Source organism: Colossoma macropomum, unplaced genomic scaffold (assembly GCF_904425465.1).
Source record: "Colossoma macropomum unplaced genomic scaffold, Colossoma_macropomum, whole genome shotgun sequence".
Lineage (NCBI taxonomy): Eukaryota > Metazoa > Chordata > Actinopteri > Characiformes > Serrasalmidae > Colossoma > Colossoma macropomum.
In genome coordinates this window covers 22,771,819-22,798,771 of record NW_023494786.1, presented here as the reverse complement: position 1 = coordinate 22,798,771, position 26,953 = coordinate 22,771,819, and the positions used below count along the sequence as shown (strand labels likewise).

At 34.6% G+C, this 26,953-nt stretch overlaps 2 protein-coding genes and 1 long non-coding RNA gene across 6 annotated transcripts; 1 reads left to right on the top strand and 2 right to left on the bottom strand.

Annotated features, from left to right (window-relative positions):
• Positions 1-260: 260 nt before the first annotated feature.
• LOC118803699 (myelin-associated glycoprotein-like) lies at positions 261-12,992 on the top strand. Of its 4 annotated transcripts, none has more exons than XM_036564183.1 (10): positions 261-323; positions 498-570; positions 703-1,074; positions 6,264-6,308; positions 8,555-8,599; positions 8,771-8,797; positions 10,237-10,339; positions 10,573-10,650; positions 12,014-12,095; positions 12,811-12,992. In XM_036564183.1, the coding sequence occupies exons 1-10, from the start codon at positions 321-323 to the stop codon at positions 12,889-12,891; spliced, it is 909 nt and encodes a 302-aa protein (XP_036420076.1). In that variant the 5' UTR covers positions 261-320; the 3' UTR covers positions 12,892-12,992. The 4 variants fall into 4 exon arrangements, with proteins under 4 accessions (XP_036420076.1, XP_036420069.1, XP_036420094.1 ...); XM_036564176.1 differs by having other exon boundaries at positions 8,771-8,806; XM_036564201.1 differs by lacking the exon at positions 6,264-6,308.
• Positions 12,993-13,067: 75 nt separating this feature from the next.
• LOC118803695 lies at positions 13,068-20,526 on the bottom strand. Its single transcript, XR_005006914.1, has 3 exons — positions 20,512-20,526; positions 20,213-20,274; positions 13,068-14,763 (listed from the first exon to the last, which is right to left on the bottom strand). It is a non-coding gene; the product is annotated as an uncharacterized LOC118803695 (long non-coding RNA).
• A 980-nt stretch (positions 20,527-21,506) lies between these two features.
• LOC118803686 (sialic acid-binding Ig-like lectin 9) lies at positions 21,507-26,838 on the bottom strand. The gene is made up of 7 exons (XM_036564158.1): positions 26,607-26,838; positions 26,157-26,224; positions 25,363-25,746; positions 24,518-24,808; positions 24,033-24,323; positions 22,258-22,381; positions 21,507-22,047 (listed from the first exon to the last, which is right to left on the bottom strand). Exons 2-7 carry the CDS (start codon positions 26,191-26,193, stop codon positions 21,879-21,881), a joined length of 1,296 nt encoding a protein of 431 aa, XP_036420051.1. The 5' UTR covers positions 26,194-26,224; positions 26,607-26,838; the 3' UTR covers positions 21,507-21,878.
• Positions 26,839-26,953: the final 115 nt, after the last annotated feature.

Sequence of the window (26,953 nt, the reverse complement as noted above, 5' to 3'; positions counted from 1 at the left end):
CCAAATTTAATGTCTGCAAAACTGAGAAGAAAGCAGAGGGTTATCATTTGAAATTTAGCAAGTACAAGACAAAAGTCTGAAAAACTCAAGCACAGAACAAATATTTGAGAATCGTTAAGCTCAGCAGCAATTTTTAGTTTACTCCTAAGTGTTTCTTAACTTCTGGTTATGAAGCAACAGGAAGTCAACAGAATGAAAATGACTTGTCAAAAAAAAAAGGAAGAAAAATGAAAAACAGCATGCTTGTCAAGTAGATCACACAATCTATAGCTCTTGCGGCAGTTTAGTGCTTCAGCTCTGAGGACAGTGGCTTACCATCAATGGTAATGTTATCTATCAAATGTACATGTACTTTTGAAAAATTATAGTAAAATAGTAAAATATGAGCAGTACTTAACACTTCATCATTCAGTAAAGAGTCTTATTTTGAGAAATTAGAACAGTTTTAGAATGAAGTCATAAAATCTAACTACTTGTGTATCTTTGCTTGCCTGTAGATGCCGCTTTCACAGTGGATAGCAGCCATTTCCATATGCTGTATGCTAACTGATCCTGTCACCAGCTCCAAGGGTAAGATTTTGTATTGACATTTACAATGTTGTACAAACACTGAACATTATTTGTGTCCTTGAATTTTATCTGTGCACTCAGTGTTGTAAAACATGTCAGTTAATAAGATATTACATCATGGTCTATCTTCAGGACACTGGAGTATCAACTTGCCGGAACGAGAGTTTAACATTGCAAAATACACTAACATCACCATTAAATGCAAAGTGACATATCCTGATCCTGAAGCAGCCAAACGGAACATCCAGGCCTTTTGGAAGACGAAAGACAAAGGAAAAATGAGTATAAATAATAATGACAAGAACATGTTCATCTTTCATCCCAATGACTCTTTTGTGATTGAGAGCTTTCAGAGAAGAACACAACTCCTTGGAAATATTAGTAATCATGACTGTTCTCTGTTAATCATCCGTGCACGAAGTACTGATGTTGGGCAGTACTACTTTAGAGTGGAGACTGGATCAGATAATTACAGCTTTGTTCAGAAGAATGAAATCATACATAGTAAGTATCCACAAGTATTTCAGCAAACCTCACAATCCTTTATGCAAGACTATAGCAAAACAATGTAAACACATCTGTGCTGAGAAATCTTAACTTGTGCCACACAGAAATTGGTAAAGGTTCTGAGTCATGTTTGCCTGCAAATGCAACTATAAAGTATGATGTGCAGAGGTGGGTCAGGTAGTCTAAACCCAGTCTAAGGTAATATAAGTCCATAGAATGTCAGTGGAAGTACATCCAGCATATCTCAGCACTGGAACTAATGCTTATTATAATAATTAAAGTCAGCTCAAATTATAAGGTAACTGATTTCATGACTTTTTGAATTACATTAACTTAGGTTTAGTAAATGATTAAAACAAAACCCTCTAAAATCAGCTGCCTTATACTTTTTAGATGTCCTGATTACTTTTATTGTGTGTTCATATATATATATATATACGTGTGTGTGTGTGTATATATATATATATATATATATATATATATATATATATATATAGATAGATAGATAGATAGATAGATATAAAACCCTGGACACTGAAAAGTACGGCCAACAGCAAAGCAGTCCAGGTGCTGAACCAACAAAACAATATGATATATAGAAGAAATATACTTGAACAGAATTAAATGCATCAGTGTTTGGAAATATTCAGAGAATAACAACTCTATCAGTTTTTCTTAAAGGGGAATTCTGCAGACTTTTCAAATTTTCTGCAGATTAAATGGCTAAGTTGTAAACAAAGCCTTTCAGGGTGGATTGGTGTGAATGGTCTGTTCTAGAGAAACTTACAGAGTCAGAATTGTCCACAATGGTGGTTATAGGAATTTGAGTTTAATGCCTCTGAAATCTCTCTCACAGAAAGTTATTACATGAAGTAATTTTTCAGTGCTTGATATGTGATGAGACAATAGTTTTGTGAAGGTTGTGGCCAAAACATGCATTTTTAAATCCACTCATGATGGAGAGGTACATGCAGGGTGTTTTTTCAAGCTTACCTCTATTTTACCATCATCAAAATTCCACACAAAAACTCAGAAGACCTCTGAAGGTTCCATAACTAATGAAGGTTGCGGGGGAGGGCGGCACTCAGTGGGGTGTGAGAGGTGCGACCATGTAACTGATACAGCTTGCACATACTGCGCATTCACACATTCAGTGTTTGTGCTGCTGAGCGAAAAGCAAGAAAGATCTGCAGATATACTTTAACCGAACAGATAAACAGTCAAATCACTAGTGTTTTAAATTACAAATATATGCACTTAATAATGATAAATTAATATTATGATTATAATTTACACATATTCACCCATGATTCCTGCTCTTACTTCAATGTCCTTCCCCCAAATTAAATGTCTGTTATCAGGTTAAGATGTAAATTCAAAATTCACTGGTGTTGGATAGTAAATAAAATGCCTGTATTTGCGTTTTAGACTCCTGGTTCCAATCACTACCAATTTAAACAAATCAGAGCTACAAGTTCCTTTATAATTAAACATTTTACATCAAACCACTATGCATGAAAAACTAGTGGAATTTCCTTTTAAGTACATGTAACTGAGTACAAGTAAGTGTTACCACCCATCTCTAATAAAGTAGCTTGCTGCTTTATTTCTCTTGACCTTACCATCAGGCCATATTTTCAGGTCAGTGTCCTGACCATTAACTGTGTTTACATGCACACCAATTGTTCAGTTTTATACCACTAATCTGACTATGCTATGGTCATGTAAACAGCACAGTTTGAGTGTCACAGTTCCACTACAGTCTTATCAGATCTGAACTTAGTGCAATTAAATTGTGGTAACAGAAAATGATATCGAACATACTGTCAGAGATCAGGTTTAATGTGTAGATCTCTCCACAGTGTTTGGTACATTTTGCAGCATTTTCTGCAGTACCGCACTTGTGATGAGAGCTTCATGACACCAAAAACAAACATGGTGAAAGGGCTGGGCTTCCTGGAGAAGGAAGAGATGTCCCCAATGTAAAGCATTTTGCCAGAAAGAGATTTCATTTCATATTTGAAAGGATAGGCAGAAGGAATATATTACTTTAATACAGATAGAAACTCATCCAAGGATAAACTTAGATGTGTCATGAAGGGGCCTTTTATGATTGCAAATTCAGATTATAATGGTATGAACAATAAGTAGACTACAAATCGACTATAAATGGACAACTCAACGCAATGTTTTAGAAAATTGAAAACTGACTCAATCAAGTTCAGCAACATGGGGAATTTTGGTTAACAAGTTTCTGCAAGTCTACTAATAGCAAAATTTAGCTGAAGTGAATGATCACTGCTTCAGTAAAACTGTGACTTGAATGAACCTCTTCTGATTCTGAGGTACAGTTTGCTCTGCATGACCTTGTTTAGTCCTCATATCTTGCTTTTCGCAGCTTCTGATGTTCTTGTCCACAGTGGTTGTAGACACTTGAATAGTTGCTGTTTGTCTGAAGAACTTATTTCTTGACAGGATTCTAAAAAAGAGTTATTTTTTTTAGCTAACCAAACATATTTTGGAATCTTTAAAGAGTCGGTGGGTGATATGGCAAAAATTTAATATCATTTCAAAAAGATGATTCTTCAAAGGTACTTTAGTAAAGAAAATGGTTCTATACATTTTCTCATGTTGCCCAGCCTTACTTTACAGTGTCCTTCAGAATTCTTGGAACCTTTACTAAAGATTAGCTAATAAAATTATTTTGTGTGTTGTTATCAGCTTGATGCTTCACTGAAAGTATGAGAGAAATTTAGCTTCAGAGGTAAAATTACCCCCCCCCCAAAAAAAAACAAAAAAAAACTCCTTACTAATGTGTGTTAGCACTGACACCTCTGCATTTGGTTACACCCTTAACCAAGATAACTGCATCATGTCTTATCTTATAATGCTTCTCTTAGTGATCTCCATTACCAAACTTCAGATCCTTCAGAGTCCTTGGTTCTTGCTTGTAGACTCTCCTCTTCAGCACACCTACATTATTTTAATGAGGATTAGTTCAGGCGATCAGTATGGCCACTGCAAATGAATGACTCAGTGGTCAGAGAACCATTTTTGAGTAGATTTGGAGGTTTGCAAACCACAAGCCAGTGTTAGGTGTTAACCTATTGCCAAACAGATCCACCACTACACAGTGAGGACTACACTTTTTATTTCTGCATGTCTGTGACCCACCTCTGGTGTTTGATTAAAAAATATGGTAACACTTTATTTGGATGGTCCACTGTAGATGCTTTGTAAATGCTCAGTATATCTTTAAGTAACATTCAACTAAATATCTATCAACTGTAACCTGATGTGAAGTTGAGTGTTATTTGGATGGTCCACTGTAGATGCTTTGTAAATGCTCAGTCTGTCTTCAAGTAACATTCAACTAAATATCTATTAAATGTAACGGAACTTCAAGTTCAGTATGAAAGATTTTATTAAATCTATTCCTAACCCTAAACCTAAACCTAACCCTAACCTTAAATTCAAGGCAAAACCTACACCTACTCCTAACCCTAACCATAGCCATACTGTTGTTGATAATCAGCTGAACATCACCAGAAAGTTTGCTAGTGATTTAGATATCTGTAGAGCATCTATAGGGGACCATTCAAATAAAGTGTGACCAAAAATAATAATAAGAAAAAAAAACTCTTTTTATGATCTTTGTATGGAGCCCACACTGTGAAAAGTGGAGCAGGGCAAACTGATTGTTCATCTTAACAAAAATTTTGCCTTGCATTGTTGCATTTGAAGTACTTATTTGTTGAATAAAATCAGTTTAATAGTTTGTCATCACATGAATTAATGTTGAACTGAGAAAACTTTAGTGTTTAGTGTGGTGTACCAGTGATGCTTAACAAACCTATATTTGTGGTCTGATGACAGCAGACACATTTCTCTGGCCTTCCATATAGTTTGTTGCCATGGAAATGTTAAATGTGATTGTAGAGTACTAAGTACTATAGACTAAGATTTATAATTTTATAGACTATTTTATGACTGTTGTTCAGTATTAAATACTAAAAAAGCATTATAGACTGCTACATACCATTTTGAAATTCATGAAAAAGTTTTTTTTAAAAAGTGTGTAGGGGAGAGCGAGGCACAACCTAACACATTTTGTTTTTTTTGAATAACTTTAAAAATATTTAAGCTGGAATAATCATATTTTTATACAACATAAAACTAACATAAAACATGTACATCTCTGCTACAGATAAACACTTAAACTTTGTTTCTAGCATCTATTGTTCATGTACAGTTCCACTGAAAATGACAGGAAGCGCAATGTTACAGTTTATCATGTGGGTGGGGTTCACTGTAAGAGACAGAGGGTTAGTTGTAACACTTGCTAGAAAAGTCTGATGAATTAGTGCAAAGTTAATTAAATATAATTACATTTTGTAAGAAACAAATATAATTTCCAACCATACTGCATGATATATTATCCCTCTATAAGCCAGACAGACAGCTCAATCGATAGATACACACACACATCAAATCATACATGAAAACTGACACAAGGCTGTGTATCAAACAATGACAGATTTATTTTTCTTCGGTTCAGGACAGCAAATAAAAAACCTCACAAATCAGTAAAATATGACATACAGTTTCTGAATATCTACAGCTTTACCAACAGTTAATGTCAATTTTATTAATATACTTATTTAAAACCAAAATACTAACATCTGAAAGATACTAATAAAGTAGAAAAAATCCTTGTGTTCACGTTTTCTCTCTTTCATTTTAAAATCTGTGCAAACATACAGAACAAAAAGACAACATTTACTTTGTTTGTCTTTGTTTACTAAAGGTGGCTTAGTTGTAATGTCATCAGAGGTTTTACTTAAGCCTAATGTGCTATGTTGTAGGATTTTGTGATTCACACAAACAGCTCAGTAACTGGAAAAAAACTTGAAAATGTTGAAAAATATTACCTACATGCCCTGAAAACACTCTGCCACAGATCTCTTTAAAACGCAGACGAATCACTCTGAATTTTGGCAGGAGACTGTAGCTAGGACATGTGGTAATGTGGCCAGAAGCACACACTGCTTGTCCTTCTTTAACAACATAAAAAGTCTGTGTTCATTTGTGCCCCACTTTAGGTTGTTCCCCGCGCTCCTCTACTCACAGTACAAATTTAATATGTAAACTTATGTCCCAATTATTGTTGCATGTTATGTGTTCAGTTGTAGATGTCAACTCTAGTGTTTCAGGGAATGAAGACATTCAAGGTGAGTGTGATCAATTCTCTGATAATCTACAGTCATGTACGTTTGTCAATATTTCTTCAAAATTTTGTAATCATAATTTCAATTGTATTAGTGTTTGCGCATCACCTGCACTTGTGTCTGATTCACTGTATAAATAAAGTAGCTTGCTGCTTTAAAGACATATAAGTGTAGAATGGCCTAGTCAGAGGGGTATAATCTTCACTTGTTGTAAGAAACGAATATTTCTCTTGACCTCACCATCAGGCCATATTTTCAGGTCAGTGTCCTGACCATTAACTGTGTTTACATGCACACCAATTGTTCAATTTTATACCACTAATCTGACTATGCTATGGTCATGTAAACAGCACAGTTTGAGCGTCACAGTTCCACTACAGTCTTATCAGATCTGAACTTAGTGCGATTAAATTGTGGTAACAGAAAATGATATCGAACATACTGTCAGATATCAGGTTTAATGTGTAGATCTCTCCACAGTGTTTGGTACATTTTGCAGCATTTTCTGCAGTACCGCACTTGTGATGAGAGCTTCATGACACCAAAAACAAACATGGTGAAAGGGCTGGGCTTCCTGGAGAAGGAAGAGATGTCCCCAATGTAAAGCATTTTGCCAGAAAGAGATTTCATTTCATATTTGAAAGGATAGGCAGAAGGAATATATTACTTTAATACAGATAGAAACTCATCCAAGGATAAACTTAGATGTGTCATGAAGGGGCCTTTTATGATTGCAAATTCAGATTATAATGGTATGAACAATAAGTAGACTACAAATCGACTATAAATGGACAACTCAACGCAATGTTCTAGAAAATTGAAAACTGACTCAATCAAGTTCAGCAACATGGGGAATTTTGGTTAACAAGTTTCTGCAAGTCTACTAATAGCAAAATTTAGCTGAAGTGAATGATCACTGCTTCAGTAAAACTGTGACTTGAATGAACCTCTTCTGATTCTGAGGTACAGTTTGCTCTGCATGACCTTGTTTAGTCCTCATATCTTGCTTTTCGCAGCTTCTGATGTTCTTGTCCACAGTGGTTGTAGACACTTGAATAGTTGCTGTTTGTCTAAAATATTTTAAACACTAAAAAAGCATTATAGACTGCTACATACCATTTTGAAATTCATGAAAAAGTTGTTTTTAAAAAGTGTGTAGGGGAGAGCGAGGCACAACCTAACACATTTTGTTTTTTTTGAATAACTTTAAAAATATTTAAGCTGGAATAATCATATTTTTATACAAGCAACATGTACATCTCTGCTACAGATGAACACTTAAACTTTGTTTCTAGCATCTATTGTTCATGTACAGTTCCACTGAAAATGACAGGAAGCGCAATGTTACAGTTTATCATGTGGGTGGGGTTCATTGTAAGAGACAGAGGGTTAGTTGTAACACTTGCTAGAAAAGTCTGATGAATCAGTGCAAAGTTAATTAAATATAATTACATTTTGTAAGAAACAAATATATTTTCCAACCATACTGCATGATATATTATCCCTCTATAAGCCAGACAGACAGCTCAATCGATAGATACACACACACATCAAATCATACATGAAAACTGACACAAGGCTGTGTATCAAACAATGACAGATTTATTTTTCTTCAGTTCAGGACAGCAAATAAAAAACCTCACAAATCAGTAAAATATGACATACAGTTTCTGAATATCTACAGCTTTACCAACAGTTAATGTCAATTTTATTAATATACTTATTTAAAACCAAAATACTAACATCTGAAAGATACTAATAAAGTAGAAAAAATCCTTGTGTTCACGTTTTCTCTCTTTCATTTTAAAATCTGTGCAAACATACAGAACAAAAAGACAACATTTACTTTGTTTGTCTTTGTTTACTAAAGGTGGCTTAGTTGTAATGTCATCAGAGGTTTTACTTAAGCCTAATGTGCTATGTTGTAGGATTTTGTGATTCACACAAACAGCTCAGTAACTGGAAAAAAACTTGAAAATGTTGAAAAATATTACCTACATGCCCTGAAAACACTCTGCCACAGATCTCTTTAAAACGCAGACGAATCACTCTGAATTTTGGCAGGAGACTGTAGCTAGGACATGTGGTAATGTGGCCAGAAGCACACACTGCTTGTCCTTCTTTAACAACATAAAAAGTCTGTGTTCATTTGTGCCCCACTTTAGGTTGTTCCCCGCGCTCCTCTACTCACAGTACAAATTTAATATGTAAACTTATGTCCCAATTATTGTTGCATGTTATGTGTTCAGTTGTAGATGTCAACTCTGGTGTTTCAGGGAATGAAGACATTCAAAGTGAGTGTGATCAATTCTCTGATAATCTAGTCATGTACAGTTGTCAATATTTCTTCAAAATTTTATAATCAATTTCAATTGTATTAATGTTTGCACATCACTTGCACTTGTGTCTGATTCACTGTCAGAACTACTTATATGCACTTTGTCGATCACTTTTCTATATTACAGGTGTCACTGAACCAGCAGCTACATCAGGTCATCCATGCAAGTATTAAGAGAAAGTTTCTTTAAAGAAATTAGTCTCCCAAAATTGTACAAGCAGCACTATAATTGAATAATTTTACATAGACAGGGATGACTTTATTGTACAATGTGAGTACAAGGTGATGAAATAAAGATTGCCATCTACCAGAAGCGGTAGCAGGTAGTAGCAAAGTGCAGGTGATGTACAGTAAGTAGAAAATGTACTATAAGTAGTGATTATGTACAGTAGTTTACTGGGGATAAACAAAATGAGAAACTTATAGGTTCATGGAAATTAATGATGTATAGATTGTGAATATTTATGGCTAATTTAGATTTCCTTACAGAAAAAACTTGCCAACCCATACATTTTTATAAGTCTTTTTTTAACCCAAAGCTCAAATTAAGTTGGCTAAATGAACACATGAAACACTAACAGTACTTGCAGCATTTACAGTACTTTCTAATAACATGATTTGCTCTTTAACGGCCAAAACAGGCATTTAAACAAAAAATCAGTTGGTAACTTTAGGGCAGGCAGACGAGAAGGCAGATGTTTTTTTGAATATTTCAGATGAACTTGAGTCCAGAGAAGTTGGCAGTGTTTCTGAACATTGTTGACATATGGCTTCCTATGTGCACAGTATAGTCTTGACTTACATTTGAAGATGCAGTGATGAACAACAGTTATTTACAGTAGTTTGTATTCCCAAGCCCATATGATGATATCCATCACAGAAACTTGCCAGTTTTTAATGCAGTGCTGTCTGAGGCATCAAAGGTTGTGGGCATTTACTTACTTTTTAACTTTTTTTTTTTTAGAATTTCTATATCTTTTGATGATATTATGCACTGCAGAGGGCGAAATATGTAAAATCCACCAATTGCTTGTTGAGGAACATTATTCTTAGACTGTTTCGTTATTTGCTGATGCAGTCCTTATTCACAAAGGTCCAGGGCTCTCCTGGATATTTTTCTTGATACACAAGCATGATTGCATCACCTGTTTAATATGCTTTTTAAACATTTCACCACATCCTTAGTTATGCATTTTTCTTGTCTCAACTGTTTTTGGAGTGTATTGCAACCATACATTTCAGAATGAGCATATATTTACAAAAACAATGAGGATGATAAGGCAAAACATTAAGCATCTTGCTTCTGTACTGTTTTTGTTTCAACAGAGGTAAAAGTGGATTTACAATCACCGTGTTCTGTTTCTGTTTGCATTTCACATACTGTCCCAACTATTTTGGAATAGAATTTGTAACACAGATCAGTCAAAATTCAAACAATCAACTGGCTGGTTACATGTTTAGAGCAAACATTCTTATCTTGGTCGATATATATGTGTGTGCGTGAGTGTGTGTGTGTGTGGTGTGTGTGGTGTGTGTGTAAATTCAGGTACACCATGTGTAATTTACAGACCTTGTGTCTTTATTTTATAACAGCAAATTCCAGAGTGGAGGCCATTAGCATCTCTGTCCCTGTGGTTCTTATCCTGCTTGTTGCAGCTGTGATTGTGATAGTGCTTCTCCTCAGACGAAAAAAACGGTGGGCCTCATTTACACAGACGTCAGTAGTTTCATAAATCTAGCACAGCATTTTGCTAATTACTGACATGTTCAGTGTACCCAAGTGACAGAAATGCTACCTTATTATGTGCACAAATTCTGAATGGAAAATTACAGGAGTTAATCTGAATTCATTAAAGTTTTAACATAAAGGATTCTTGTACAGAAAGCATAAGAACATGAGCATTTATAGAAACACTGGTTATGTTGCAGAAGAAGAAATCCTGTGAGACAAGAGATGAATTACTATGAAAACCTTCAAGTGCCTTGTGGGAAGCCACGTGATGATGGGTGAGAAACTGCTTTTGCAAACAAAAACTGCATATCCAGCTTTTATTGTCCCTGCTATTGCACTGAACACTAAAAGACAACAACAAAACAAAAAAGACCCAGAGTTCACTGCACGTGCGTGGCCTCTGATTTTGCAACTTCTTTTTAAAAGAGATAAAGCAAAATTCTGCAAAGGGGCTCTCCAACCTCACCCATGAGCCACATAAACCATCTGCAATTGCCAAACAGTCACACCTGACACCCCAGTACTCCCACTACAGTCCTCCCTCCTTTAAAACAGTTTGCTCCATCTCTTGGTCTAAGAATGAACAGACCTATACAGAACAGAATGAGGTATAAAAAAAATATTTTTGAATAGAATGTTTTCTATAGAATCTTGAAGAAATGTGAATATTAATATTACCATAAGTACTGTCAAACACAAGCATAGCACCTCAAAAATTATATATTATAATAATATTATTAATTTTATCAGCTGCATCAGGCCCATTCAAACCAGCTCCCTCGGACTTCCTTTTACACATTTTCCAATATGAAATGCTATTTATACATTGGCTTGGCTGAATACTTGATGGTTATTATTTACTGATAGATGTGCATCCGTACTGCCCAGTATGCCTATCTAATCAGCTATTTTCAATTTTAAATTCAATATTTAATCCATAGTCAGTATCAGTCCATTGCTTTCCATTTTGCAGTGGTCAAGGGTTACTAGTAACTAAACCTTGACTGAGAGACTAGATAATCACTGCCTGTTTTAAAATGATGTGCGCCTATGAGGAGTGCGCCATCACGGCCATATTTAGTCTGGACTGGACTGGTCTCCACAGAGATTGCTGCTGCAAAGTACAAGTTTTATTTTAAGGACATGGATGTGAAAACGTTAATGCACAATGTAGTTTTCTTTTCCAAGCTAGTTTGTGAACACTGTTTCTTGTTGGTGTTCATCAAACGTAGCAAATAAACAACAAACAAGTTGTATTTCACTCTCACAGACTTGAGAGAGATACACTGCCCAGCTGGCTCATCAACTTTCATCGGTTAAATATTGCTGTTTTTTGCTGAAGTCAAACTTGGAGAGGAGAGAACACAAGTTTACCTGTTAGCTGTTACTGCAGTTCACTCTCACAGTTTCTTTGTTTCTTTGTTTGTGATGAATAGTTCTGCTTCATTCTCTCATAAAAGTTGTAAATAATAAGCTGTTTTGACACGGGGAAGCTGAGGCCCTTAATTTGCAGGGCCCTATGCAATGTGTGTAGTAAGTGTACAGGGCCAACCGGCTCTGCTTATAGCTCAAATACAGTTCTCTGACACTGTCATGCATTTTTATTTTTTTTTATATCTGATAATAATCTTTACACAGGCATGACTCAACAGAGAAGGACGAGAAAGAGCAGGAACCACCGTCCACACCTGAAGACACATCCATTTACGCCAATGTCCAGGTAGCGTATGAAATGTTAAATAGTACTCAAGTTAAATTAATATGACTTGACAAAGAAAATTTTAAGCCCATGAAAAAAGTGTTGAAGTCAAGAACAATAGAGGAGAGTCTGAGCCAAGACTCAGACCTAAATACATTGTACATGATGCGTATAAATAAAAAATATTCTATTTCATAAAATATAATATTAAATAGCATTTAGTTTAAAATAATATAAAAAATTTGCATTGTAACTTTTGTTAAATAGCAAATGATGGTGAATTCATTTTTATTATTATAGAATAATTACATTTGGAGCCAATGAACAGCAACACACACACATAATACTCAGTTAAGTCATCATGGAAAGATTCAATAGGATTCTCGTCAGGTAGTGAACAGATTTTATTCAAACATGTAGAGAAAGGACTGTTTTATTCTGGTTCAATGTGTTGTTGATAGTTACTAATGATAAAAAAAAGAAGTCTCCAGTTATCTTAGATGGAGGCATCACACTCAGCTAAACTCTTACCCTGAGACAGAGACAAGACGCAGTCAAAATTATGAAAGACCAAGACCGTTAATTCATGGTCTCAAGACCGGTCTTGAGAGTGAAACCGGACTCAAGTACTACAACACTATTTAACACACTGAACTGAACATACATTATTATGAATGTCAGTAAATAACCAGATGCCCAAATAAAGCCTCTCTATGTGTCTTGTTTTGATTCACAGGGTGGATTTCTTGAGGAGCCTACTGATTTTGATCCAACAGAAAACATCTACTCTAATTTTGGCTATGATGTACAGCTGTAGGACAGAAAAAGCTCAACAAATACATGATCATGATACATACAGTCAAGCGATGGTCCTCCATGCTGAACTAATGTATCTAATGTATGTATGTGTGTGTGTGTGTATATATATATATATATATATATATATATATATATATATATATATATATGTGTGTGTGTGTGTGTGTGTGTGTGTGTGTGTGTGAATATTTTTGATTACATTTATTGTTTTATTTGATATTTATACTATATACTATTGTTCGTTTATGTTGTTTTTGTTTCTTTGTAAAGCGCTTGTACTGAAAGTGGTATTTAAATAAACTTTATTATTATTATAAATCAAGGGCTGTTAAACTGCTTGACAATTTGTGCTAATGCAGATCTTACAGTGATCTGTTAGTCACTTCCCTTTCGTTACTGACCTTGCACTCACCCCTTAAAGGCAGTGAAAAACAACCCTTTTCTGTTTTCTATGGTGCGATGTTTCACAGCTATGCACCAGAGGTGTTAGTGTCAGGGCTATTTCAGATCTATGGGGGAATTTACAAAGCAAGATTTCTCAGTAAGCTGGATAACTTCAGCCAAAACTGACGATTGTCCAGAAGGAGTGGTCATGATCTCTTCTTCTACTGAACAGACTTGACTTTGGGATTATCTGGATGACTAAGAATTCCTTAAAGTTTTTCCTTTAAAATGAACATGTAGAGGCACATGGCATATGCCACAAATGTACATTTTAACCTAACTGTTTTTATGTCTTCAATTCAATGCAATTCAATTCAATTTAAGAAACAGCTTCATCTCTTTGGGAGTCCCTTCAGAATGTGTTATTATGTAGTAGTAATGTATTGTTGCTGTCCAAAGAAAAGCAAGTATCTCCAAAATAGTCACTTTACAAGACAAAGCTGCTTGTTGATGTAAGTCAGTCATGTGATTTTGGAGCATTTCTTTCAGTCCATTCATCACATGATGTACAAGACAGCTGCTGCATTCAAATGATAGAGAAAAATAAAAATGGGCAAAAATGGAGATACATGTTTTTTTTAGACAACCATGATCTATGCTTGCATGCTGATGAGTATATGTATAGAATAGAATATACATATATAGACTTCAATGCTTACATGTTGATGATCATACTTAATGCACTTAGGGCACATTTAAAAAGACTCCCATTGCATTGTGGTGCCATGAGAGCAACAAAATAACCATAACAAATGGAAATTCAAAGCCAGTGATATTTTCTGATATGGTCTAGAAAAGAAAAAAGGGAACATAGCATTGTTTGATCTTTCATAACAGCCTAAATATGCATTAATATGTTATGTTATACATATTATATATACACATTAATTCATATACAATCAAAGGTAGATGAATAAATTATTACATAAGCACAATTAATGTCATAAAAATAAAAATAAGTAAATACACAACATTAACATTAAAAAAATGTAGACGGACCCTTTAATTTAGGCTGCCCTTGCTACAGCTTAGATGGAACCCAGCCTACAACATATGCATGTATTTAGCTGTAAAAAGTGACTTGTTAGCATGACAATTGATTATAGCTGACTAATTTTTTGATGGTTAACTTTGTTAATAAGTTAATCTTATGATCACATGTTATACTTCATAAAGTAGCTCACATTCACTCTTTTGTTTGTTCAGCAAAATTAGCCTATAACAGCAAGATACACAAATTATTAAATGCAGACTCATCATAAATACCTTGATGGCAACTTTTTTTCTGGTGACCTTTTAATTGATGATGGCTGATGGTCTCACTTTCCATAACTGGGTTGGCCAGAAGGGTGGCCATGCTTCGTGCTAGGATGGCCCATCCCTTGGCTACATCTCTGCAGCTGTACTTTCTGTACTGTTTTGATATCTGCAACATATTATACCAAAAAACACTATTACCTCTATTATCTGATATGTTGCTCTGTTATTGTACACATTGGACTCTTTTCAAATTTATAAATTAAAAATGATAATTATATAAAACCTTTTTTATTTTATGTTCATAACTTTGTTATAGATTAGATAAAGTGACAATGTGTAAGTGTGTAAATATTGCATTTTACTTTGCTTTAAACTCCCATCAAATCATATATAAATCTACATTAAACAAATAAATAATGAGAACATGGTTGAAGGAGCTGCACACAGTATTTACACTGAGAAAACAAATAGTTTCACCCATATGTCTGCAAACTGTCAGTTTCTCCTTTCACTGTTGAGGAAGTAGTATTAAAGAGGAAGTAGTACTGAGTTATCTGTTTAACTGGAACAGGGTACACTATGCTTGTTGTAATACTGCAACATTTGGAATTGCCTGTATTTGTTCTTTCCATGTTTTCAGTTTTTCAGATACCACACAATCAAATTGTGTTGTACAAAATCTTTTCCTTTGTTGACATAAATGGAGATGCAGTTGGTAGAATAGAATATAGAAGATAGTCTCTCTCTCCAGGCTGAAGTATTCAATTGAAAATGACTTTTTTGGGGGACAAGTTTTATCACTGTCAGTAACATCATCTTGATGCGACCTGGTCTAGTTTGGGCCACAACTTAAAAAATAACATTCGTGCCCTCTACAACAGCCCAACTACACATACAACCAGTGTTAATAAAATACTTGTTTTGATTTCTTCAAGTTTAATTGTTTTTCCATTTACACTACATGTGTATGTGCTGAAAACCATGACATTTTAGTACCCTTGTTGCCTGGTGGGGGGTGTTGGGCAGGGGAGGAAGAGAATTTTAGGATTGATATATCAAAAAGGACCCCTAAGCTCCCAAAAAGTGTAGCGAATTTTTTTTCTTAAAAATAATAATAATAATAATAATAATAAAAAATCAAATTGTGATTTCTATTTTGACATAATGTAGCAATTAGTCCAGACTGGGGAAGTATGAGGGGTAAAATGTTATGATATGGCATTTGCATATACAGAAGAACGTGTTGATGAAACACTGATAAATTCAGTGGAAGCTTAGAAATACTGAAATCACAACACATTAGGAAACATAAACCACCTACTTTCTTAAAAATCTTTTTAGATATGCAAAGCAAACATGTATTGTTATTTGTAATGTGTGACTTAAGCCAATTAAGTTCAATACTACCATTTTAACATTAAAATCTATAGCTTTCACCCCACCAGGTTTAAAACCTTTCAAAAAGCTTTTTTGATAAAGTGGGTTTTATCACTTCATTAACAGATTTTTTTAAAGTCTGCAGGACGGTCAGAGAATAAGCAGGGCAAATACATCGACATAGACTTTTCATCTTTTTCAAATACACTGCACCAAAAAGTGTCAAATCTCTCTGAATCCATTGGTTAAGATGATGTTCTCCTTTCTCAAACCTGTCTATTAACTTAATCTTGTTACTTCTGCATAGATTTTTTGGAATATACATACTTAAATATTTTACTTCTGTATTAACTGGGATGTTACAAATAGTAAACTACATATCAACAATAATTAATTGCCGTAAGCTCATATTTTTTACTATTCAAATTTAGTCCTGAGGCCCTGAGAACATTTTTAGGGCATATGCTGTTCATTTTTGTTTTAATCCACTAATTGACCAATTACAAGGTCGGCGCCCAATACTGAAAGCTTTTAAATGTGCAGTTTTTTAGAAATATGACCAACATTTCTACTGACATTAAGAAAAGAAATGGGCTAATAGGACAACCTTGTCTAACACCAACTTTAACATCAAAGTGGCTGTTTATGTCTTTGTAACATGCTTTGATAAAATTCTGAAAAGTTGTCAAACCCTAGCATTTCAAGAACCTGAGATATAAAATGATGCTTTAAAATGCTAAATGCTTTATAGAAATCTATTAATAGGATAAACCCATTGTCTTCTATGAGATCTCTGTCATCTAATAGATGAAGGATTAGCCCTCTTTTGTTATGTATTTATCTAATTTTCAGGACAAGGACAAGTGTTATGGAATGTCTCCTATCAAGGATCTTGGGGCTCTTGCCTGGTTTGGAAATTAAGATTATAATTCCTCATTTCATGGCAGTGGGAAGAGTGAAGTTGTTTAGGATTTCTAGAAATGTCTTCAAGACGAAGTTTTTGCAAAAAGTTTGCTGTTAAACCATCAACTCCTGGGGCCTTGTCAACTTTAATGCTCTAGATGGCAGTATCTAGCTGTTGTATTTTACTGTCAGAATCACAAATATCCTTGAATATTTTTTTGTGAATTAGGGCATCCTGTAATCTCATTTAAAAAGAAAGATATGAACATTATCTGCAGAAAAAATTAGGTCTAAAGATCACAATAGAATAAATTTAATCTGAGATTGATTTTGTCACAAAACATTCTCTATAATGAACAAGAGATTTGACAAGACATTTGTCTCCAGTTGCCCTTTTTCTGAATGGTAATTGTTCTCTTGTAATTGTTCAAAAAGTAATTGTTCTCTTCTGCCTCAATCCATTTGGCCCGTGATCTAACAAAAGCCCCTTCAGCCTTTTTAATAAATATTTCATTCAGTTTGGCTTGAAGGGTCATTAGATATGATATTGTTTTTTATATGAAAAATATTTTGTTCCTGAATCAATTCTAGTTTGCTTTTCTGAGAGGATTACTGAAAAAGATTTCATAGTTCTTTATTTTACATTTTAGAATGCCCACTTATACAAAGATATATCTGCATTATTATACAAGTTTCTGAGATCAGAGTTTTAACATATTCATAGAAAGAATAATCCTTAAGGAGGTCTGAATTAACCAGAAACACAATGGAAACAGTATCAGAAGTAAAGCAGTGCTGCTTCTTCCTGGATGCGTCCTCTCTGAAGACAACTCCCCCTGGCGGTGACCAATCATGCATCTCCCTTAGACTGTATATAAGTTAATTATGCTGTGTTGTCACTGTGTGGCAGCAGCTGAGAGGGCCACCTTAGATATGCTGGGGGAGACACAGCTCCAGATTCAGCATCAAACTGCAATTGTTATCCAAAGACCCCCTGGTACGGTATTTGATTTTATTTTATCTCCCCAAATTTCCAGTATCTTATCAAAAAAGCATATTGTAAATGTACGTTGCACAGGTCAATTGGATGTAGATACTGTAGCATATTTACGTTAATGACCAAACATTTTTCTAACTTCAGCTGTTGCTAGCTGGGGAGCAAACACGGGAAGGTGGGAAGGTGTTTGTGCATCAGCTGGCTGTACAGATAAACACTTGTGACAGAGGAAAGAAGACTCTTGAAAGACACCAATGTTTATAAGTTAAAAAACCTATTGTTAACTATTGTATTATTAACAAGTTATTTTCAATCTCTGGGTCATGAAATGTGGTAAAATATGTGTGTAAAGTAATGCAAGTATTGGTTTACTGCTGTAGAAATCATCTACATTTGGAGCACTGGCCTGTCAGGAAAAGCTTTCTGAACATCTTAAATTCTGGTTTGAAAAATACTCTGAGCTCCAGGAGATGTAGATTTCCATTAGTCCCAAGGTTTGATTAATACATTTTTGTTATCAAACGTTTTCTGCTATGCATTAAATAACGTGATTTTTTTTTCTGTGAAACATGTAAAATGTAATATCTAGTATACTTGGCCGTGTGAAATTTCTTATTTCTTATCACCACCATAAAACATAAATCAAGCAATGAACTTTTTTCCACATTTACTGTATGTACAGCTGCATGAAAGAAAATTCTGAACTCTATGCCCCTGATATGAGGCATACATTATGGTGCAATTCTAGACTGTTGGGTAACTATCACAGAAAATTAACAAACAGAATGCTTGTTTTAACATAATTGCCCTTCACCCACAGCATTTTAAATGTTTTAAAAATAGAAAAAAATAGTTGATATTGTTTAATTTATAAGAACATTCTCAGAATTAAACACCTTTTAGCCTCTACACTTTTGCAGCCTCTGTGCTGTTGCATGTCAATGTGACTGTCTGTTAGGGAGCGTTAATTACACTGTCAAGTTCTGCTGTAATCCTCTGTAGGCCAGCACACCTTTTTGTGACTAAAGCATCCTAAAACAAAATTTAAAAAATAAAATCTCAAAACATGACAATTATTTGTAAGCCATGGTAATTCAGTTCTATGCAATTTCAAACACAGTTTGTGCTGTACTAAATAACATTAAAATGTAATAAAATAACACAGAAAGGAACAAATTAGAGAAAAAACGGTTGGAAAGCAAATAGTACACCATATAATGTTAAGATTAAAGCTTTAGATTAGTTAAATTTTAAGTATATAAAAAAAGAGTTCTGGTCCTCTGTGTCACTGTCTGCTTGGACCACAGAGTGGAGCTGTTTGTTGTGTCAATTTTGCATGATTCAAGGAGCCAAATAAGCAGAAAATAAGGAGAAATATTTTGCTGTAATTGGCATGAGGAACTGTAATAAAACAAAAACAAACATGCTGCCCCCATTTGTAAAAATATGAGCAATATATCTAGATACCGAATGTGAAATAATAAAACAGTACAATATACTTACAATGTATATTGTGTTGTGGTTACTGTAGTTAGTAACAACAAAATGCAATGTGCCGGGGGTCTGATTTTGAAATGAAAACCACTCGTTTTCCACATCGTCAACATAATGTAGCAGGTTTACACTTTGACCTATCAGTGATCATGTACTGTATGTAGCCAGAGTTACCCCCTCTGCTACTTCCCCGTCATCTGCGTTGTGTGTGGGATTGTAATAAAACTCAGGACACCGGATATCAGCTTCAGTCTGTGTATTTCTGTGTACAAATCATTTAGATCAAAGCAGAATGATAAATTGGCGTCAACAGCTTCTCAGACAATGCCTCTCTCAGTCAGGTTCACTGCAGACTGCGCTGCACCAAAATACATGCATATAATAGTATATATATATATATATATATATATATATATATATATATATATGCATATAGTTATTAAACCGACTGTAAGCCATAAGTAGTAATTATTACGTGTCACATTAATTTCCAATCAGTAATAATCTTCAATATTAAAAACACACTATATTACCATGGAACACACTCTGACACAGATACATACAACTGAGCATATACATAATAAAACATAGAAGTGCAATCTCAGTAGTTTTTCTAAACATGACATTGCAGAGGTTTCCTCTCTGCATTTCTTATAAATCTAACATTAATCAGCTGATGAATAGATGTATCTAGAATTATTTATTCAACAGAAAAAGGGGAAAAAAAAGGAAAAAACGAAAAAAAAAAAAACTTACATGGCGTCCGCCATTTTAACCACACAGTACATCCACTGAAAATAAGCACTTTAACTAACGTTTCAAACATGGCTATGGGAGTACTCACCTGTGTACAAATCATTTAAAGCAAAGCAGAAAAACTGGCGTCAATAGCTTCTCAGACAATGCCTAGCAAAAGAAACAAGACGAATATAAGGCACAAAGGCAAGGAAGCAAAACGCCCTTCAACTACCGCAGGAGGGAGCTAAAACACTAAGCATATTAACCATTTTATCGCTCTGCTCGAAAAAAAAATTAAAGCTCAAAAACGTTACTTGCACCTCTGTAGTTCATGTCGCTTTATTCAAAAACTCCATCTTAAAACACTACAATGAGTTATTAGAACAGAGCACTTCACAAACGCACCTCTCTCAGTCAGGTTCACTGCAGACTGAGAAAAAAACAGCGCCAACACGACAAAGGGAGAAAAACTATGGGTGCTGAGAAAGGACAAAACACATACGTACTCCCATAAGCCATGAAGAACAGTTAAGAACTTGCAAGGTAGAACTTAAGGAAGGGATTTCAAGTGAAACTAATAACAAAAAAATGTATATAAATATATGTAAATGAAATAATTAAAGTAAATTATTACACCTGCTACATGTACATGTTGTGTCTGTTTGAATGTAAAATCTTCTTACTTAATGCAATGAAAAATACAGAAAAATTAGAAGTTATATTTTTAGGATGTAGCGCATTTTTTGCAAAGAAATTTTTAGTTATTAACCCAGGAATGAAATCGATTTGCTCAAGCTCCATACTATGGCAATTTAAGGTAATAGTACTTTTCATGAGTTTAATTAAATTTTATTTTCACACTCATTCATGATACAGTGAGTTGCACTTTATCTGCACAAGTTAACAAGGCTACTGTCTAATGGCTTTTTGACTGTTTATTTGCTGCATATTCCATTAAAGATCAAACTAAGGTGGTTCTAACTGATGTGGTTCAAACTACTGTGCTGCAACTGAGCTGCTGAACAGTCATTTCTTGGATGTTTGTTAGTTTACTGATCCATTGTACTGTATTGATATTGAAGGATATTGAATCCTTTTTTTTGTTGTCAATCATAATAATAATAAAAACAACAATACTACTACTACTACTACTTCTATATGGGCACCTATAGCTGTCATGCAAGAGTCAAAGATTCTCTGGAATGAAAGCTAACCTTGCTCAAGGATGAAGGTACTGCTTTCTCCAAGTTCACTTCCCGCAGTACTCACAGATACATGTCCTTTATCTTTATGAAAAAAGAATCACAAGTGTCAGAAACACAACATGACAATTATATTCAGGAAGCTAACAAACACGACTATACACTTCCACTTCTCTGCAAGGAAAAAGTCATATGAACTTTAATGCATGTATTGTTTAATGCGGGTCCAGATGTACATTTCTCTTATTTTATTTATTCATTTATTTATGTTTACATGAAGAGTGTAAGGATTTTTTTAAACATGAAGAATAGCAAGTGATATATGTGTTGTGTATGTGAAAGAACAGAATAAAGATTGTTGTATTGCAGTTTTATTTCTTTTTCAGTGAACATTAACTGGCATTAACAAAATTATTCAAATCAAAAATAAAAATACATGTCAAGCATGATTTCTGGATCATACAGAATATAGAATCTTTCATTTTTTTTTCAAAATCTGTGACTCATTCATTAGGCTGTACTTTTGCCTCTCAACAAAACATTTTACTTTTAATTTAGTTTTTATTTGACCTATTCAGATGTTTTCCTGTTCAATAGTTCTTTTTCTTTGTCCAAGATGGCTTCAATTACAGCAAATGAAGCTTGAAAAGCATCAGCTCCCACACCACGTGTGGCATTGTGGAAGCGGGCAAAGGACCCATCATTCAGCAGCCTGTATTTTAGGGCTGCCAGGTGATTGCTTTGGATAAAAAGAATGTATTTGTTTTACACTTCATAGATTAATATTTAAACATTTAAAACAATTAATTGTTTTACATATCAGTGCATCAGACTGGGATAACTAATCAAAACATTTATAAAACATGTAACTTTAAAGTAATGTACAATAAAAAGTAGAATTGTTTTTAGTCCTATGCAAAAGTAAATATAAATAATAATAATACAATACCTTGTTGTGACGACACTGGACAAGTGGGAGCCGTCAGTGTTAGTTAGTAGATTCTGTGCAATGCTTTCAGTGTTGATAAATTCTCTGGCAAAACACCGTATTTCTTTACAGGCAGCGTCATCACCTAAAAAGACCACCAGAAAAATAGTGTTTTACCTTTTGACCTTAAAAGACGCTGATTTCAACATTTGAGAGGTGTATTAAAGTTATTGAACTTTACATATATATATATATATATATATATATATATATATATATATATATATATATATATATATATTCCTACAAACACTACACATTGTAATAGGCTGCTTGCTCTATTCAACACACACACATTTTGCACATTTAACAATAAAAAAAAGTTTACAATTCAGTTTACTTTCCCGTAGAACAACAGACAGCAAAATGAGGGATCTGTGGCGTCAAGCCATCTGAAGAGAGGATGAAAATGGTAAACTGTGGGACCCAGCCAGTCAATACTTGTATGTCTCTGGCAAACACTTCATCACAGGTAAGTTAATAATGTTAAAGTCAACAGTTATAATCTTAAAAGTCAAAGTAGTGAATGATGGTGCTTCACTGAAAGTGCAGTAAATACCCAAAAAGAAAAGCCAAGGAAATCCCAATTTTTAGTTGGCCTGTAATAAAAGGGGTAAGTTAACTAAAAACTAGCCTGCTAGCACTGGCTGCAACCAGCTGGCTTTTCCCTTGGTTTGATAAAATGTAGGCACCCAGTAAAACAGCTTCACCTGTCTGTTCCCTGAAGTGATTGTTTATGTCAGGGTTATCATCATATAATCCAAATTCAAAGTGTGTCTAAAGGCTGGATTAATGCCATGATAATAAAACTGTGGGGAATCGGATCATAAATATGACAGCCCCAGCCACTGTTTAGGGTCATTCATTGACTTTGAAGGACACAGATTGAAATGACACTCATCAACCCCTATTTCTTTCATTGCTGGTCGTTGATCAGCAATGACATTACATAATTATTTGCCTAACTGGCCACAGGATTTGGGCCAGTCAAATTGGAGGGGCTGCTTTCACCCAAAAAGTAGCATAACGTAAAGACAAAGTACCCAGATGTGTTGCTCTCATCTATGTTTGTTAAGATTGTTTTTGAAAACTGAAGACACTACAGCATGCGCCATACTGAGCCAGACAGATATTGGTCTACCCGGTGCTGTTTTAAGTTGAACAAGTCTTGCTTCTTCCCTACACCAATGCTGCAACTTCAGACCTGCACCTTCATCTTCTTTTTTGAGTACACCTCTGATAGTGTGTCAGAATTGCAGCCATATTTTCAGCATTATGGTTGCTGTGGCTTATGTTATTACCCTTATAAAAAGAACTGTAGTAATATTATAATAAACTGTACAATTTATATAGTGCTGCATGATAATCGCTTAAAAGATAATCTATACTACTTTTTACTTATTTCCCTATGTAGTATCCTGAAGTAAACTATTGTAATTGTCACTGATTAATTACTGTAAGATTCTTATAGCAGTTCTGTTTAAATTCCTGTAATATTATTATAGATCTTTTTTACACAAAGGTATATTCATCTCAGTTCAACTTAATAACCATAGCACTGAATTTAGCTGTTTTTTTCTAGTTCTAGTGAATGACAGAGAATGGTGATATGTGAAAAGAGAAGTGGACAGGCCATTGTACCCGTAAGATAACATGCTAGCTGGAAGTTAACACACTAACTAAGCTAATGTACTAGCTCCATGTTGAATAACAACAAAAAAAAAGGTTTTACTCACGTTTCACTTTTAAAGTAATTGCGACTGTTTGAACACTTGCTTTAAATTCTACTTGGCAGGTAATGACTTTCCCATGGTCAGTAGCCCATGCAGTGTATTTTAATGTTGATCTAGCTTCCTGTTGTGCTCCTGGTACAAGAGACATGCTGCCAGATAATTGTCCACCATTCCATCTGATGTAAGGTCGATCTCTGGGGCACTTGTACATTACTGAGCAAATAATGTCTGTTTCCACTCCCTCAAGAAACTCTGTGCTGGAATCAGGTGTAATCTGGGGACTGTAAATGGGACCTGTTGATAATAAAGATAAAATCTAACATTATACAACCACAATGCAATACTATGAATCTGATTTCATGACTCATGTGCCGCTGAATGTTAAAAAGGACATGAGAAAGCGTGTCTTGATGTTCTTTGCTTTTCTAGGGTCAAAACAATTCATTTTTCTATAATTCAGAAATGTACAACACAGAAGTGTCACTTACATGTTGCAGTGTGCGTTTTGGTAGCTGATGCCGAGAGGCCACCGGGATGTCTGACCACACAGTCAACTCTGTGGTTATCAGACTTAACAATCCCATTACGTATCAGTGTGATTTTCCAGGTGCCACCTCCAATGTCAGTGTGTTCCAATCTGTCTTGTGTTCCTTCTATCCCACTCAGAGTCAGAGTGGGTTTTCTGTGAGGGCAGGTGTGGTATGTGCTGCACTGAACAGTGATCTGTTGCCCAATTTGGTTTCCTCCAAAAATGTCAATGCTGGGCGCTGGTGCTGATGCTGCAACAGGCAAAATGAACATTAGAGAATATCAGCACTGAATTAGGGGAACAAAAGACATGATATAAGATATATGATATATATGATATAAGAAGAAGTAACAAGGAGAGAATTAACAAGAAATTAACCTTGTTCATTACTTAACAAGGTTTTTTACAGTTTGTTACTTGTTACTTTATAGACAAAATATATATAATACTAAAAGTAAAAAATAAGATGAAAGTTTTTTTCTTCTGGCAATACACAAAAATTAACAATATAAACAGTTATAAATAAATAAAAGCAAAAATATTTACACTGTAAGGATATTTTACCCGAATTTCACATAGAGTATTGCACATGAGGTACTGATGTTTACATTACACATGGGAATGGTGAGGGGTTAACAAAATAAGCATTATAAATAGAAAAGCAAAAAATCTTATATATTTTAAAAATATTCCACATGGAATATTGAACTAATATCTGAGACATTGCTACAACACAGTTCAGTTACGTTTAAAAAAGTGCAGGAGTGATTTACGAAAAGCAAAGTGAGAAGATCAAATACTTACTTTCAATATAAATCGTACTGGTAACATCAAAGAATGCGTAAGTACTGCGTCCAACATTTTCCGGGTCTATCCAGGTATAAAGCTTTTCTCCATGGTGGGATAGATTAAGGTCCTCAATCAGCAGACTGCAGTCCCTCATGTGTGGGTCTCCATATAAACTGGTTTTCCATCTGAACTTGTCAATCACTGATCCAGGGTTCCAACTATCATACACTAAAGGGTATCCACGACTAATATACTGAAACCACACTACTCGATAAGGGTTTGTAGGTGGATCTGAGTCGTAGTAGTAACTACATGGTATAACCAAGCAGGAACCGTATAGGCCTTTAATGCTCCCTGGCATTGTTACTGACCATGTCCAGGTACCACTAAACAGGATGCCTGTGTGCCAGAGGCAATAAAGTTTGTTATGGGTCAGTTGTTACAACTAAACATGTTGTATTTTAATTCTTTTTTTCTTTATTTTAAATATATTTTTCTACATTGCTCTTTACCCATCAGTACTCTACAAACTGCTGTTATGATTACAGGTTACTACCAGGATTTGAAAAGAAATAAAAAGCCTGGAGTGGAAAATGGAAAATAATGTTAATCCATTTTTGAATAAATTAAACATTGCTTGTAAAGTGTGGAGCCATGCTGCTGAAATGTTAAAAGCATATGCAAAACTGCATTTTTTTTTTTACATTTCCCATAAAATTAGTGACCTCTACCCGATAAAGGAGTCAAATTCTGTAATGCTTGTTTAGTTGCATAAAGAATATAAAGGAAATAATGGAAACACACTGTACCGTGAAAAATCACATGCAGCAGCAGAAGTCTTCCCATGTTCTCAATTGCAGACAAGCTGAACTTCTGACTAAAAGATAGATATTTCACTGGTTAATTTCATGGATAACTGTACCTTATTCAGTGCTTCATTATAATGTGGTGAAACTGTAATAAATACACTGTTGACCGTCTGTGTCAGTTTTTTTAATAACCTATTCTGCTGAAATCAAAGGCCATAACCTTTATATAACTGACAATTCACTTACAAGGCCACAACTGCAATGGAGAAAGTTCAGGGCTGTTAATAAGTAATAGCCTAATGGATCTATAATTAGCAGTTCTTCTGGCAATACTGATCTACTGTGTACTGTTTTAAAGTAATTCAATAATTAATTTAGTTAAAACATAATGATTTTTTTAATGAAAAAGCAGTTAATATTAAAACAACAGATTACTTTTAAATATCTTACCTTCCTCCTTAGAAAATCAGACCCAAACAGCAACTCGCAGCAAAAACAACACTATTAACATCCATAAACTCTTGCTGCTTAGATAAGCTCATTCAAGAAATACGACATTTGGTGTTTTGATTAGTTGGTGAAAGAACAGAGCACCCAGTGTGATGACAAATAACATACAACTGCAACAACAGAGCTCTGCAATTTGCAGAATATGCTCTTAGATTAAGCTCCTCCCTTCCTAATTTAACTGCTTTCAGTGTGACACGCTTGAAAACATTTCTCTTTGTGCTGTTTTATCTACTGATTTTCATGGGTCTTGTGGTTCCTGGATCATTCTGTTAAAAAAATCTGATTGG